This window comes from Mustela nivalis (assembly GCF_964662115.1).
Source record: "Mustela nivalis genome assembly, chromosome: 4".
Classification (NCBI taxonomy): Eukaryota; Metazoa; Chordata; class Mammalia; order Carnivora; family Mustelidae; genus Mustela; species Mustela nivalis.
In genome coordinates this window covers 432,583-447,042 of record NC_139023.1, presented here as the reverse complement: position 1 = coordinate 447,042, position 14,460 = coordinate 432,583, and the positions used below count along the sequence as shown (strand labels likewise).

The 14,460-nt window shown below is 43.9% G+C and overlaps 1 protein-coding gene across 3 annotated transcripts in view; it reads left to right on the top strand.

Annotated features, from left to right (window-relative positions):
- The window catches only part of COPS4 (COP9 signalosome subunit 4), a 39,958-nt gene extending 29,500 nt beyond the window's left edge, over positions 1–10,458 (top strand). For 2 of the 3 annotated variants that reach the window (XM_082726505.1, XM_082726506.1), the window contains 3 exons: positions 2,090–2,205; positions 3,972–4,056; positions 9,954–10,458. In XM_082726505.1, the coding sequence (XP_082582631.1) occupies positions 2,090–2,205; positions 3,972–4,056; positions 9,954–10,087 (335 nt within the window). In that variant the 3' untranslated portion in view covers positions 10,088–10,458. The remainder of the gene's footprint in view (positions 1–2,089; positions 2,206–3,971; positions 4,057–9,953) is intronic. The other variant, XM_082726507.1, reaches the window with a different exon arrangement.
- The last annotated feature ends 4,002 nt before the right edge of the window (positions 10,459–14,460 follow it).

Below are 14,460 nucleotides of genomic sequence, written 5' to 3'. Positions count from 1 at the left end.
TTGTATGAACACAGGTTTTTAATTCTTCTCGGTATTCACCTAGGAGTGGAATGACGGGGACATGTGATAACTTGGTGGTTAGTCCTTTGAAAAGTTGCCAGACTGTTTTCAAAAGCAGCTGCTCCTTTCTGCATTCCTGTCCGCTGTGTGTGCAGGTTCTGATTTCTCCGTATTTTCTCCAACGTTTGTTATCCGTCTTTTGACTTGGACATCCTCGTGTGTATGAAGTTGGCGTCACATCGCTTTGATTTGCCTTTCCCCAAACAGCTTTTCATGTACTTATTGGCTGTTTGTATATCTTTAGAGAAAAGTTTGTTTGGATCCTTTTCAGTTTTTAAGCTGGGTTATTTGTCCTTTTATTACTGAATTGTAGGAATTCTTTATATATTCTAGACCTGATCATTACCAGATGATTTGCCAATACTTTCTCCCATTCCGTGTGTTTTTTCTTCACTTTCTGATGGTTTCCTTTGAGACATTAAAAAAGTCTTTAATTTTGATCGAATCCAGTGTATTTCTTTCTGCTTTTTGTTGCCTGTACTTTGTACTGAGAAGTTGTTGCCTAATCCAGTGTTGTGAAGACTTGCTCTGTTTTCGTCTGTATGTTTTGTAGTTACAGCTTGTACGTGTAGACATTTGATTCATTTGAGTTCATTTTGTATATGGTGTAAGATCAAGGTCCACCTTTATTTTTTTGCATGCAGATACCCAGTTGTCCTCATAACTGTTGAAGAGACTGTGAGTTCCCCATTAAATTATCCTGGGACCCTTGTTGATAATCAGTTGACCATAAATGTGCGAATTTACCTCTGGAGTCTCAGTTCTACTCCATTCTGTATTCCTATCCCTATGCCAGTACCACACTGTCTTGGTTATCTTTATAGCAAGTTTTGAAATTGGGATGTATGAGTCCTCCAACTGTTTTTCCTCTCAAGATTGTTTTGGCTCCTCTGAGTCCCAACAGAATGAATAGTAAAATCAGTTTGTTAGTGTCTGCCAAGAGCCCTGAGTCCATAAATCAACTTGGGGATTATTGCCATCTGAAAAGTATTAAGTTTTCCTATTTTCCCATTTATTTACGTTTTTATATTTGAGAGTTGCTAAGAGAGTAGATCTTAAAAGTTCTTACCACAAAAACAAAACAAAACAAAACGTGAGGTGATGGGTGTTGGTTAAATTTATTGTGGTAATCATTTTACAGTGTATACGTATATTAAATCATGTTGTACGTCTTAAACTAGTACAATATTATAGGTGATATCTGTTAAGGGTTAATATTCAAAATATATAAAGAACTTCTAAAATTCAGCATCCAAAAAACAAATAATCCAGTTTAAAAAGGGGTGACATTTTTCCAAAGAAGACATCTAGATGGCCAATAGACACATGAAAAGATGGTCCACATCACTCAGCATCAGGGAAATACAAATCAAAACCACAGTGAGATACCACCTCACACCTGTCAGAATGGCTAAAATCAACAAGTCAGGAAACAACAGATGTTGGCGAGGATGTGCTTCTGGTGGGAACGCAAACCCATGTAGCCACTCTGGAACACAGTGTTGAGGTGCCTCAAAAAGTTAAAAATAGAACTAACCTACAATACAGGAGTTGCCCTACTAGGTATTTACCCGAAGGATACAAAAATACTGATTCAAAGAAATACGTGTACCTCGATGTTTGTAGCAGCATTGCCTGCAAGAGCCAAATCATGGAAAGAGCCCAAATGTCTATTGACTGATGAATGGATAAAGAGGAGGTTTGTACACACACACGCACACACACAGAGGAATAGTATTCGGCCATGTCAAATAAACAAAATCTTCTAAAAAAAACAAAAGTGTAAAACAAGGGGCACCTGGGTCCTACGGTTGAACGTCTGATTGATGGTGACCGTACGGTGTGATGGATCAGGTTGAGACTGAGCCCCGTGTCGGGCTCAGCGTGGGGGCTGTCGGAGATTCCCTGTCCTGCCTCTGCCACTTCCCTCCCACTCACTCTCTCTCTCAAACAAATAAATAAATCCTTTGTAGAAAAAAGTGTAAAACAAGTTTCAAGCTTGTAACGGTCTTATTTATATTTATTTAAGGTTCTAGCATCTTGGACAGAGCTGTTATTGAACATAATTTGTTGTCTGCAAGCAAATTATATAATAATATCACCTTTGAAGAACTTGGAGCTCTTTTAGAGATCCCTGCAGCTAAGGTATTTTCTTATTTCCAATTTATAAAAAAGAAGTTAGACTAAACTACAACATGTAATCGATAAATATTGGCAACTACAATAAAAATACACATAAAAAGCCTCAGGAAAATGGAAGTAAATTATTTGAATGTTAAAGTAGTAATGTAATGGAATTGTTCTACTTTTTTGCTTTTTTTTAAACTGTATTTTATGATAAAGTGACCTAGAATTTTAGGTCACTAAAATTTAAGGGGTTCCAGGTTATGATACCTGTTTTATGAGAGTGTTTAGTGTCTGTTTCAGTGCACTTCATGGTGTTTTCTGATTTCTGATGAACTTGAGATTTTGTTACATGCCTTACTTCTTTTTCCGCTCTAGTTGACTCAAAGGTTAAATATTTTACCTCTTTGAAAGAATAACTGTGGTCATTCTCTAGGCTATTCTGTTGTAACTTTTATGCTTGATTTATCTTAATTGACTGAGTTAGTAGGAAATTAATTTCATTTTTAGTCATGATAAAGGTTTGGTTGGCTCTGTACAAATACCAACAAAGTACCAAGACTATTTAGAGGGCACTTCAGGTATCGTTTAAAAAAATTCTCTTAATTTTAAATAAGAGTAGAAGTAAGCAATCCACTTACTTTTACCTAACTTGCATATCTTAAATCATGTAGTAATAGATCGTGTCCCCTTTTATCTGTTGGTGAAATATGAATTTAGAATTTCCTAACACAGTTACTGTACTTGTACACACTCAGTGCATAGTATAGGAAGTGGAACCATTTGCGAACCAAAGCTTAAGTTCCCATTAAAAGATACTTTCTTTTTAGGCTGACACTAATTATTTAACAATAAATGATAGTACAGTTGTTTAGGGTTGATTGTGAACATGGTCAGAATTACTAAAATGACCAAATCATAAGCCAGTTTGCTTACACATAGTAAACATGAAACATGTCCTTAGGAACTAGGTAGAGGACCTTTTGATTCCGTTTGATGCCTTTTTTTTTTTTTTTTTAAAGACTGTATTTATTTGAGAGAGAGAGGGAAAGCACAGAGGCAGAGTGAGAGAGAGAGCAGGGAGCCTTATGTGGGACTAGATCCCAGGACCCAGAGATCATGGCCTGATACTTAACCGACTCAGCCACCCAGGCCCCCCCTTAATTGTCTTTAAAATCCTTTTAGTTTTTATTTATCTATCTATATATTTAGTTTTTGTTTTTTTTTTTTTTTTTAAAGAGCTTAGTTTTTTAAGTAATCACTACACCCAGTGTGGGGCTCAAACTCACAGTCCTGAGATCAAGAGTCCCATGCCTGGTGCCCCTTTTTAATTCCCTTTTAAATTTGAACATCATTCCTCCTTCAAAATATTACTTTCTTCAAAAATACTACTTTCTTAAAGAATTTTCTAGGTGATAAACACTGCAAATTTAAATGAAGTAAAAAGAAAAACTAGTTTGTGTAGGCTTTTTTGAGGTATGGATCTCCGTGAGAAGAAAAATTGTTAATTTGATTTTAAGCAGAGGAAGAAATTGGTAAGAGTGTTAGGCTCTTGTCCAAAGTCTCACAAGTAAAACAGATCCCAGCTAACGTAAAGTAATGGGTTGTATCGGAAGGACTGGGGGACAAACGAGGCAGATTTACAAGGTGAGTCTTGTGATGAATAGCACATGAACAGAGAACGTCTGTGGGAAGCTAAACCGAGAGATTTCAGTTCTCTTACATGTGAGGAACTGTTAGATATGATAAAGTTTACAAGAGTTTATGGTTTCTTTTTTTTTTAACAGGCAGAAAAAATAGCATCACAAATGATAACAGAAGGACGTATGAATGGATTTATTGATCAGATTGATGGAATAGTTCATTTTGAAAGTAAGAGGTTTTGCTTATTTCTGTCATAATAAAGTGGCAGGAGACTCTTGTGTACTTAGGTTTAGCCCTATTGAACAATTTCCTTTGACCTAGTGTATTACTACTGGATGAACTTACTTCCCTTACTTCCTAGAGAAATAATTAGAAATAATTTTTATGAACTTACATCTATGAATCTACCTAATGCTGCATTTTAATGCTCTGGAAGCATCTGAAACCAGAACCAGTGCACCCTCCTACTCCTCACGCGGCGCACCGTGGGCCCGCCCGAGGGTGCTCGCGCGTCTCCCTCCCGCGGCGCCTGAGGCTCACGGGGCAGCTCGGTCCATCCCCTGACTCACGGCTGTTACCTCCTCAGCCCCGCTTTCTACCTCCTTGCCACCACGGAGCTTCTGTGCCTGGCCCCATGCTACTTGTTAAGATTTGATTTTGAGATAGCCCGTTCTCACCGTACTTCCTGTCTTTCTAGCAGTCCGAGCCCCTGAAGTTCAGCTCTTCCTGACCGCTTCGCAGCCTCCGTCCATTCCCGTTTTCTTTCTCCTGGTCAGGCCCTTTTTCGCTTCACTCCTCTTCCTCTCTGGCTTGGCATCCACGATTCATTATATCTTTCTTTCTTTCTTTTTTTTTTTTTTTTTTAAGATTTTATTTATTTATTTGACAGAGATCACAAGTAGGCAGAGAGCAGAGAGGCAGGCAGAGAGAGAGAGGAGGAAGCAGGCTCCCCGCTGAGCAGAGAGCCCGATGCGGGGCTTGATCCCAGGACCCTGAGATCATGACCTGAGCCGAAGGCAGCGGCTTAACCCACTGAGCCACCCAGGCGCCCAATCTTTCTTTCTTTTTTTAAGGTTTTATTTATTTTTATTTTAGAGGGAGTGAGAGTGCACAGGGGAGGAGCAAAGGGAGAGAGAGAGATTCTCCAGCAGGCTCCACGCAGAGTGCAGAGCCCGGGACAGGGCTCAGATCATGACCTGAGTTGAAGCCAGGAGCCGGTCGCTCAGCCAACTCAGCCACCAGGCGTCCTGATCACTCACAGGTGCCCTGGATGACTTGCCTGTTAACTTTTCGTTCCGGCTGTCCAGGAAAACTTCGCCTGGAACGAACCCATTCTCCATCTTTTTCATTCCTGTGCTCGAGTAGCTAACTGATGTTGCCAGAGGGGAGTTAGAACAGCAGACAGATTGATGACCACTGCAAATTCAAGGTCGTGGGTTCTCAACAGTACCTGGGACTCTTTTTTTTTAAAGATTTTTATTTATTTGTTAGAGAGAGATACAGAGCGCAAGCACAGGCAGACAGAGAGGCAGACAGAGGCAGAGGGAGAAGCAGGCTCCCTGCCGAGCAAGGAGCCCGATGTGGGACTCGATCCGAGGACACTGGGATCATGGGGACACTGGGATCATGACCTGAGCTGAGGGCAGCTGCTCAACCCACTGAGCCACCCAGGCCTTCCGAGTACCTGGGACTCTTGACACATTTTATTTTTCCTACCCTGCAGTGGGGATTTCAGATTTCAGTTTTCGTAAATCTTGGACTTTTTTCCTCCTTTACTCTCGGCAGCAAACCTTGTTTCCTGTTTCACAGGGAAAAAAATCTACCAGTGTGAAATTGAGTGAACTTTTTGATCATATTTATAAAACGTATGAATTTTAAATACCGTGTGATCATGTCTTTTCTTCCTTCGTGTTATATGGGACATGGTTCCTGTCTCCCTTTCCAGCTCTTGTGCTTCGGCCCCTTCTCTGACTGGAGTCCGTCCCTCTCAAACCAGCTTCTTAGGAACTGGAGCTTAGCAGTTATTTCGTTTGTTTTCATTCTTTCTTGCTCTGTTGGCTTCTTTCTGCCAATATTTAAACTTGGGTCTCTCCAGTTTTAATAAGGATATTTTCATCTTGATGTTCGGCGTCTCGAGTAACCTTGGTCATCTCTCCTTCCTGAGCCGTCCCCGCCACCCACACCGCCTTTCCTCTCTCACCCGTTCTCCTGCTTTCCCTCCTCCTTTCCCAGGTATTGGTCCCGTCCTCTTTGTAGGTTCTGTTGTGCCTTTAAATAGGAATATTGCTAAGGGCGAACTCCAGGCCTTTCCCTCCTCACTCTGCTGTTGCCCTTGATTCACTGGCCATCTCTATGCAGACAGTGCTTGTGTTTGCCTTTCTAGTGTGATTCTCTTCCGAGTCCTGGGCCCACTGGTGGTAACTGGTTGCGAGGTATTTTCCACCTGTCTGTTGAGCATCTCACATGAGCACACCCCACGCTGAATTCATTCTCTCCCCTCCCTGCGTCCCTTCCTCAGCCAGCAGCCAGCAGCTGCCGTGTTTGCTTCTCCAGCCTTCCTTATCCTTGGTCCCTCTTCTGGGCTGAATCCTTTCAGCTTTTCTCCCAGGTGCATCTGGAACCCATTTACTCGTCGTCTTGTCTTAACTGCTCCCGGCCCATTCTGAAACCTCCCCCACCCCCTGGGCTTCCCCGTCACGTGTGCCGAGGCTCCTGTCTGGCCTCGTTGCCGGAGTACAGCCGGACTGGCGGTGATCTTTTGAAAAGGCAAGCAAACAAACAAATACCAAATTATTAAATGCTGCCAGTTGTGTTTCTGATGTGAGGCACTGTGTACAATGAACACATTTTTAAATTCTTATGCAGACAACTAGGTCAGTTTTTAATTTTATGGCTTTTTAATTTCCTATAGTCCTGTCGTTCTGTCAAAAGGTCTCATTCACTTTGGGATAAAAGTATTACTTTTCTAAAATTTTAAAAATATTTTGATTTAGGTTCAGAAATATCTGTCTAAGTTTATGTGTATAATTTTAAGGTATGATCTAGTTTATCTTTCTTTAAAGATGGATTGCTGATTTGCAAGTACTATTTATTAGGTAAGACATACTTTCTGATCTTCGGCAAATACTATGGTCTACATACGTGTTTGGGTCTCTTTCTGTAATCCGATTGGTTCCACTGATCTGTGGCAATATGGTAATAAACAAATTTATAGTAAATTTTACTGTTGGAAAAGCATCTCCTGTCCCTCCACTGTTACGTTTTTTACTGAGTTGAAATTTATATAACAGGAACCATTTTTATATTTATTTATTAAAGATTTTATTTATTTATGTGACAGAGAGACACAGCAAGAGAGGGAACCCACGCAGGAGGAGTGGGGAGGGAGAATGCAGGGATCGATCCCAGCACCCTGGGGTCTAACCTGACCTGACCTGAGCCTAAGGCAGATGCTCAGTGACTGAGCACCCCAGGCGCCCCGACGTGAACCATTAAAGTGAGCAATTCGGAGCATTTAGTGGGTTCACGGTGCTGTGCAACCACCCGCTCCACCTCGTTCCAAACATTTCGTCTTCCCAAGAGGAAGCCTCATGCGTCTTGAGAATAGTTGCGTCCCTCCATCCTTCTCTGGGCCACCGCAGCCACTGTCCGAATCTGCGCGCTGTGGACGGGCCTGTTCTGGATACTTTGTAGAGACGCGGTCGTGCGTTGTCTGACTGCTCACTCTCAACACGGTGCTCTACGGCTCCGTTCCTGTCGTTCTGTCGTCCCGTCGTTCCTGTCGTTCTGTCGTTCTGTCATTCTGTCGTCCTGTCGTCCCGTCGTTCCTGTCGTTCCTGTCGTCCTGTCGTTCCTGTCGTTCCTGTCATTCTGTCGTTCTGTCATTCTGTCGTCCTGTCTCTGTCGTTCCTGTCGTCATGTCGTTCTGTCGTTCCTGTCCTTCTGTCGTTCTGTCGTTCTGTCGTTCTGTCGTTCCGTCGTTCCTGTCGTTCCTGTTGTCCCGTCGTTCCTGTCGTCCCGTCGTCCCGTCGTCCCGTCGTTCCTGTCGTTCCTGTCGTCCCGTCGTTCCTGTCGTTCCTGTCGTCCCGTCGTTCCTGTCGTTCCTGTCGTCCTGTCGTTCCTGTCATTCCTGTCGTTTCTGTCGTTCCTGTCGTCTTGTCGTCCTGTCGTCCCGTCGTTCCTGTCGTCCCGTCGTTCCTGTCATTCCTGTCGTCTTGTCGTCCTGTCGTCTTGTCGTCCTGTCGTCCTGTCGTTCCTGTCGTTCCTGTCGTCTTGTCGTTCTGTCGTTCCTGTCGTTCCTGTCGTCCTGTCGTCTTGTCGTCCTGTCGTCCTGTCGTTCCTGTCGTTCCTGTCGTCCCGTCGTTCCTGTCATTCCTGTCGTCTTGTCGTTCCTGTCGTTCCTGTCGTCCTGTCGTTCCTGTCGTTCCTGTCATCCTGTCGTCTTGTCGTTCTGTCGTTCCTGTCGTTCCTGTCGTCCTGTCGTCCTGTCGTTCCTGTCGTCCCGTCGTTCCTGTCGTTCCTGTCATCCTGTCGTCTTGTCGTTCTGTCGTTCCTGTCGTTCCTGTCGTCTTGTCGTCCTGTCGTTCCTGTCGTCCTGTCGTTCCTGTCGTCCTGTCGTCTTGTCGTTCTGTCGTTCCTGTCGTTCCTGTCCTGTCGTTCCTGTCGTTCCTGTCGTCCTGTCGTCCTGTCGTCCTGTCGTTCCTGTCGTTCCTGTCGTCCTGTCGTTCCTGTCGTCTTGTCGTCCTGTCGTCCTGTCGTTCCTGTCATTCCTGTCGTTTCTGTCGTTCTGTCGTTCCTGTCGTCCTGTCGTTCCTGTCATTCCTGTCGTTTCTGTCGTTCTGTCGTCCTGTCGTTCCTGTCATCCTGTCGTCTTGTCGTTCTGTCGTTCTGTCGTTCCCGTCGGCGTGTGGAGCAGCGCTGGCTCCGCGGCAGGGCCCACTGCGGCGCTGCACTCTTCTTGGTGTCCCAGGTCATCTCGGCTGTCCTCAGACGTCACATCCTCCGTAGGAACTCTAATGATCCTGTCCTGTTAGAACAACAAAGAAAGGGGGGATTATCTTCGTAATTTTAAAAAAATGTATGTGTGAACAGGGAGGGCTGTTCCTTTCTCTGTGATACTGCATCCTTCTTTCTGAGGCTGTCGTTTCTTCTGCTCAGGTTATTTTATGTCCTTCATTAAAATTTTTTTATTTCAGTTTTTTAAATTCTGTGTCTGTTTTTGTATATTTGGGGACTGTTTTGAGTGGAATATTCCCCTTTTAACTGCATATTGCTGGTGTGGAGAAAATCCTGGTGTTTTCATGTTAAGTTTTGTTTTGTTTTATTTTATTTTTTTATTTTTATTTTTTTTAAAGATTTTATTTATTTATTTGACAGACAGAGATCACAAGTAGGCAGAAAGGCAAGTAGAAAGGGAGAGAGGAGGAAGCAGGCTCCCCGCGGAGCAGACAGCCTGATGCGGGGCTCAATCCCGGGACCCTGGGACCATGACCTGAGCCGAAGGCAGAGGCTTAACCAACTGAGCCACCCAGGCGCCCCTGTTTTGTTTTGTTTTAAAGATTTTATTTACTTGACAGAGAGACAGCAAGAGAGGGAACAGAAACGGGGAGTGGGAGAGGGAGAAGCAGGCTTCCTGCCCAGCAGGGAGCCCGAGGCAGGGCTCGGTCCCAGGACTCCAGGATCATGCACTGAGCAGACGCTTAATGACTGAGCCACCCAGGCGCCCCTGTTTTTTTGTTTATACATTAAAATATTTATCCCTTAGAGTCCAGTAGACAAAGAGATGTGCTTTGTCCACTGGGTGGCAGTATCTTCTGACTCGAGAAACTGCTGGTGGGTTCCGCGAGACTTTTACGGTGGTGGTTTTTTGACACATGCTTTGGTTGGTTTTCTTTTGTTTTCATGAATAATAATAACATGGATCTGTGCGGATATGGTTTTGGTTTTGTGCTCTGTGCCAGTAATTTGGGTACTTTCCTTAATATTGCTTGATTAGCTTAATTTCATTACCCAAGATTTTTGGAATGGATTTTTGAAAATCAGTCTTACTGTGTTTATCTTTTGACTTACACTTGCTGAGCATTCATGGAGTAATGTTAAACGGCGTATGTTGTTCTTCTGTGTAGCACGGGAAGCCCTGCCAACGTGGGACAAACAGATCCAGTCCCTTTGTTTCCAAGTGAATAACCTGCTGGAGAAGATCAGTCAGACGGCGCCCGAGTGGACAGCACAGGCCATGGAGGCGCAGATGGCTCAGTGAACGCTTGCGGAACTCTGTGCGCACGACAGCTTTCACCATGTTGTACAGATTCATTTCACTGTCTCTCCAAAGCATTTGCATCATGACCTTATGCATTTCAAACCCTTTTATGCTGGATTCCATTTAAAGAAGACATTGTTAGAACAGGAAGCGCAAGCATTTAAAAACCTGTAGTTCCCATATATTCAGGGTCTCTGTGTCCCAGCTAACTCAGATGTTTTGAAAGCTTTTTCTTTAAACGGAGTAAGTGAAATATCCGTGGCTAAAAAGTTTGGGATTTGTGATAACTTTGTAGTCATGTAAAACTTAAAGTGCTTCGTGCCTCTCCAAACGTGGTAATTCTAATAAATGGAGACGTGAGCCAAATAAAAGTAGTACTTTGTTTTTAATTAGCAAACAGTGTTTTGTTCTTTTGCTTTCATGTCAGTGGACATTGATTTATAGCCTGTGCCCGAACCCCGGCGCCGAGCCACAGCGCAGCTCTCCAGCCGGCGGCCAGAGCTGGTAGACGGCGGGTGGGACACTGGTGGTTGCACCAGGCTCCAGAGCGCACAGGGAGGAGCTTTTCATTTCTTAGAGAGAGTCTGGGAAGGCTCCTCAGAGAGGGTTATTTCTTAGAGAGAGTCTGGGAAGGCTCCTCAGAGAGGGTTATTTCAGGCCAGCTTTATAGAGAAAAGGACTTTTAAAAGTGAGTTTGTTGGCAACTTCCAGTTTCAGCTCCAACACGTGAAGAACACTGAAGTCACAATCCGAAGAAGGCTGAAAGGCTGCAAATCAGTGGCTTTTCTTATTTCCATCAGAGAATTGAGGTCACAGAGCAAACTACTGTGAAGACTGGAAGGACAGGCAGATGGAGGCATGGGCGAGAGCTTGTTGGGGCAGAAGCTCCTGGAGCCATAACTGATAGGACCAGCGAACTGGTAGCTTCGACGAGTTCCTGGAGGCCGAGGGTAAACTGGCTTGACAGTTAAACCCCCTGAGGGCCCCCTCTCTTGGGGAGGCCCGACGCTTTCTAGGATTTATCCCAGGAGCCCCATCAGGTTCTCAGGATGGAGATCAGGATCCCCTGCGTTTCAGGCAAGACAGGGGAAGGGAAAGTAACTATTTTGAAATACACCGGGGGCATTTTTCATGGCAAAGGGCCGCTCTCTGAGGAGAACTACACTACCAGAGCCTTACCCAGCCTGGGGCCAGGGCAGTTACTCCTATACTTTGAGCCCCTATAGCCTTCTTGTGTCACATAGGAGGAGGAAAAGAAAGGGCCAAGAAACACTTCTGAAGGTCCCAGCCCAGGGACGCAGGTTAAGTATAAACAGATTTAGAATCAAGATTACACAATCCTTCTCAAATCATTGCATCAGACAGGGCTCCAGTGTCATCGTTGTGGAATTGGAGACGCTCTTTAATACAGTATTCTTAGGGAAACGGGGAAGAATAAAAACAAGATCAGTGAGCTTGAAAATGTGTTGGTAAAAACTTCCCAGGCTGAAATGCAAAACAAAACAAAACAAAAAAATACCACCACCAAAACACAAAAACTATCGAACAACTATGGGACCATTATAGAAGCTATAATATACGTGTAATGGGAATCCCAGAAGAAGAACAAGAACAGAAGAGATATTTGAAATAGTAATGGCTTTTTTCCACAAATTAATGATGGAAACCAGATCATAGGTCCAAGAAGCGTAGAAAAGAACAAGCATGATAAATACAAGAACATCTAAACCGAAGCGTATCCTATTCAACCCACAGAAAACAAGGACAAAAACCTTGCAAGAAGCTAGGGGAAAAAATACCTTCTCTTTCTCTCTCTCTTTTAAGATTTATTTGTTTTTATAGTGAGCGATCACAAGCAAGAGGGGCAGAGGGAGAGGAGAGAGAGTCCCAGGCAGACTCTCCTGAGCGCAGAGCCTGAAGCAAGGCTCGAGCTCACGACTCAGATCAACAGTTGAGCCAAAATCAAAAGTTGGTCATCAACTGATTGTGCTGCCCGAGTACCCCCCCAAAACACCTTTTCTATTAAGGAATGTGGGTAAGAGTTATATTGGATTTCTCATCAGAAACCATGCAAGGGAGAACTGAGTATAGATATTTAAGATGTTGAAAGAAGCTACTATCCAGCAAAATTACCCTTTAGAAGTGAAGGAAGAAGGTCAGCAACACTGAAGACGATTGTTGTCAGGAGACCTGTGTTAGAAGTGCTCAAAGTTCCTCAGAGAGAAGGAAGTGGTATGGGTTAGAACCCTGACGAAGGAAGAGCACAGAGTTAAAATCTTTTTAAAAAATTATAATTGGCCTAATAGATGACTTGGTTCAAAATAATAGCAACAATTTTTTAATGTTTGTAGTGTATGGAGAAGTAAAATGAATGACAGCAGTGATGGGAGGCTGAGATTGTGAATATTCTCTTCCAAGATTGCTGTACTACCCCTGACAGAGCAGTGTTCGAATAGTGGACTGAGATTAGTTGTAAATGTACATTGCAAACTGGAAGGTAAAAGAAATTGAGAATATAAACACAATTGATTGGCTAGGAGAGAAGGGAGAATATGGAATCATAACGTGCTCAGTTAAAACCAGCGCATCAACAGAGCATTGAACTGCAGGAGGCAAACGCTGATGCAACAGCGAGGGCAAGTGATAAATGCACCGTTAGAGACCAGTGCCCCCGTCCGCAGCTGACAGATGCGACAGGCGGAAAGTCGGTGAGAATGTAGTTGAACTCCGCGCCATCAGTCGACTGGGCCTAACTGACATCTGTAGACTACTTTTCCAACAACAGTAGAGTATTTTTCTTAATCTCACATGGAACATTTACAAAGATAGACCACATTTTGGGTCATACAACATCCTTTTTTTTTTTTTGCTTTATTACCTTAATGAACAGTTAGAATTTGAAATATTAAAAAATGCCTGTGTGCTGAAGGCCATGGAAGTAAGGAGTTTTAAGAGTGAGGGGTACCTGGGTGGCTCAGTGGGTTAAAGCCTCTGCCTTCGGCTCAGGTCATGATCCCGGGGTCCTGGGATCGAGCCCCGCATCGGGCTCTCTGCTCAGCGGGGAGCCTGCTTCCCTTCCTCTCTCTCTCTGCCTGCCTCTCTGCCTACTTGTGATCTGTCAAATAAATAAATAAAATCTTAGAAAAAAAAAAAGTGAAGACATAGCAGGAGAATAGGGTAAAGAAGTAAACCGAGGCTCCGTTATGAGGGCCAGGGAAATTTGGGTGTCTTTTTAAAAAAATGATCACAGTTAAACTTGGGGCAGGACGTTTTTAAGACGGATTGGAAAGAGGGTAGCGGAACTGCAGTTACTAGAGGCGAGCGGACTAGCTCAGGAGCTTGTACCTGACTGTTCGAAGTCATCATGAAGGTTCGGACCACATCCATGGCAGTGAAGACAAGGAGAAGAGGACAGATTGATCCGTTCTGTGAATGATTGGAGTAGGTATCTAGCAGGTGTCAGACATTGTTCTGGGCCCTGGGGATAGAGCAGCAAGCAAAATAGGTCATCCATTGGGGCTATCAAGTGGAATTTAAGTGACAGAAGCCAGTGGCTGATTAGATGTGAGGAGAAGGGCGAAGGGTGATTAGTCAGTTCAGGACTCACTGATACTTCCTGGTACTTAGAGTTTGAATCTTGAACAGCTAAGTAAGTGGTGATACCATTTGACATATGGGGTACAGAAGGTCTAAGGGACAACCAGATGGACTCGGTTAGTAGGCAGCTGAAGAGTCATTCAGAATGTCATCAGTAAGGGGGAGACTGGAAATAACGGTCCTCCCTGACATCTAGGAGACGGTTGAAGCCGTAGGAGCAGATGACACAACACGAGGTGTGAAAAGAGCAGATCCCAGATGCAACCTTGCAAAGCACCCAACTCCATGAGGTGAGGAGAAGGGGTAGAACACTCCGGTTTGCCGAGTGCCCAGTAAGGCACCTCCACATTTGCTCTCTCTGGAATGGCACAATAAACCTCTCCTGTAGTTTTGCCTCCCCTTCCCCGTCCCAACCCTTGACTTGGTTCAAGGGTGGGGAGAGAACCAAAGGAGACCATGGAGTGAGGTTTTCATCAGGGCAAAATGACGTGTATAGAACACATAGAATAATGACTGTGAAAAAAAAAAGTTGCTTTATGCATTTATCGATATTTAATCAAAACTGGGTCATGCTGAGTTTGATCACTGAACGTTTATGACTTGTCCTGAATCTTCATAGTGAGAAGAAAAAGGAGATCCACACCACACACCTGTCAGGTGTGCAGCTAGGAAGCAGGGCATAGTGTGCTGTTACTCTGTCGGCAGTAGTAATACTTATAGATAATACGATAAAGAGCAAAAAGATTAGCCAAATGTGTTATAAGTGTCTTATGATT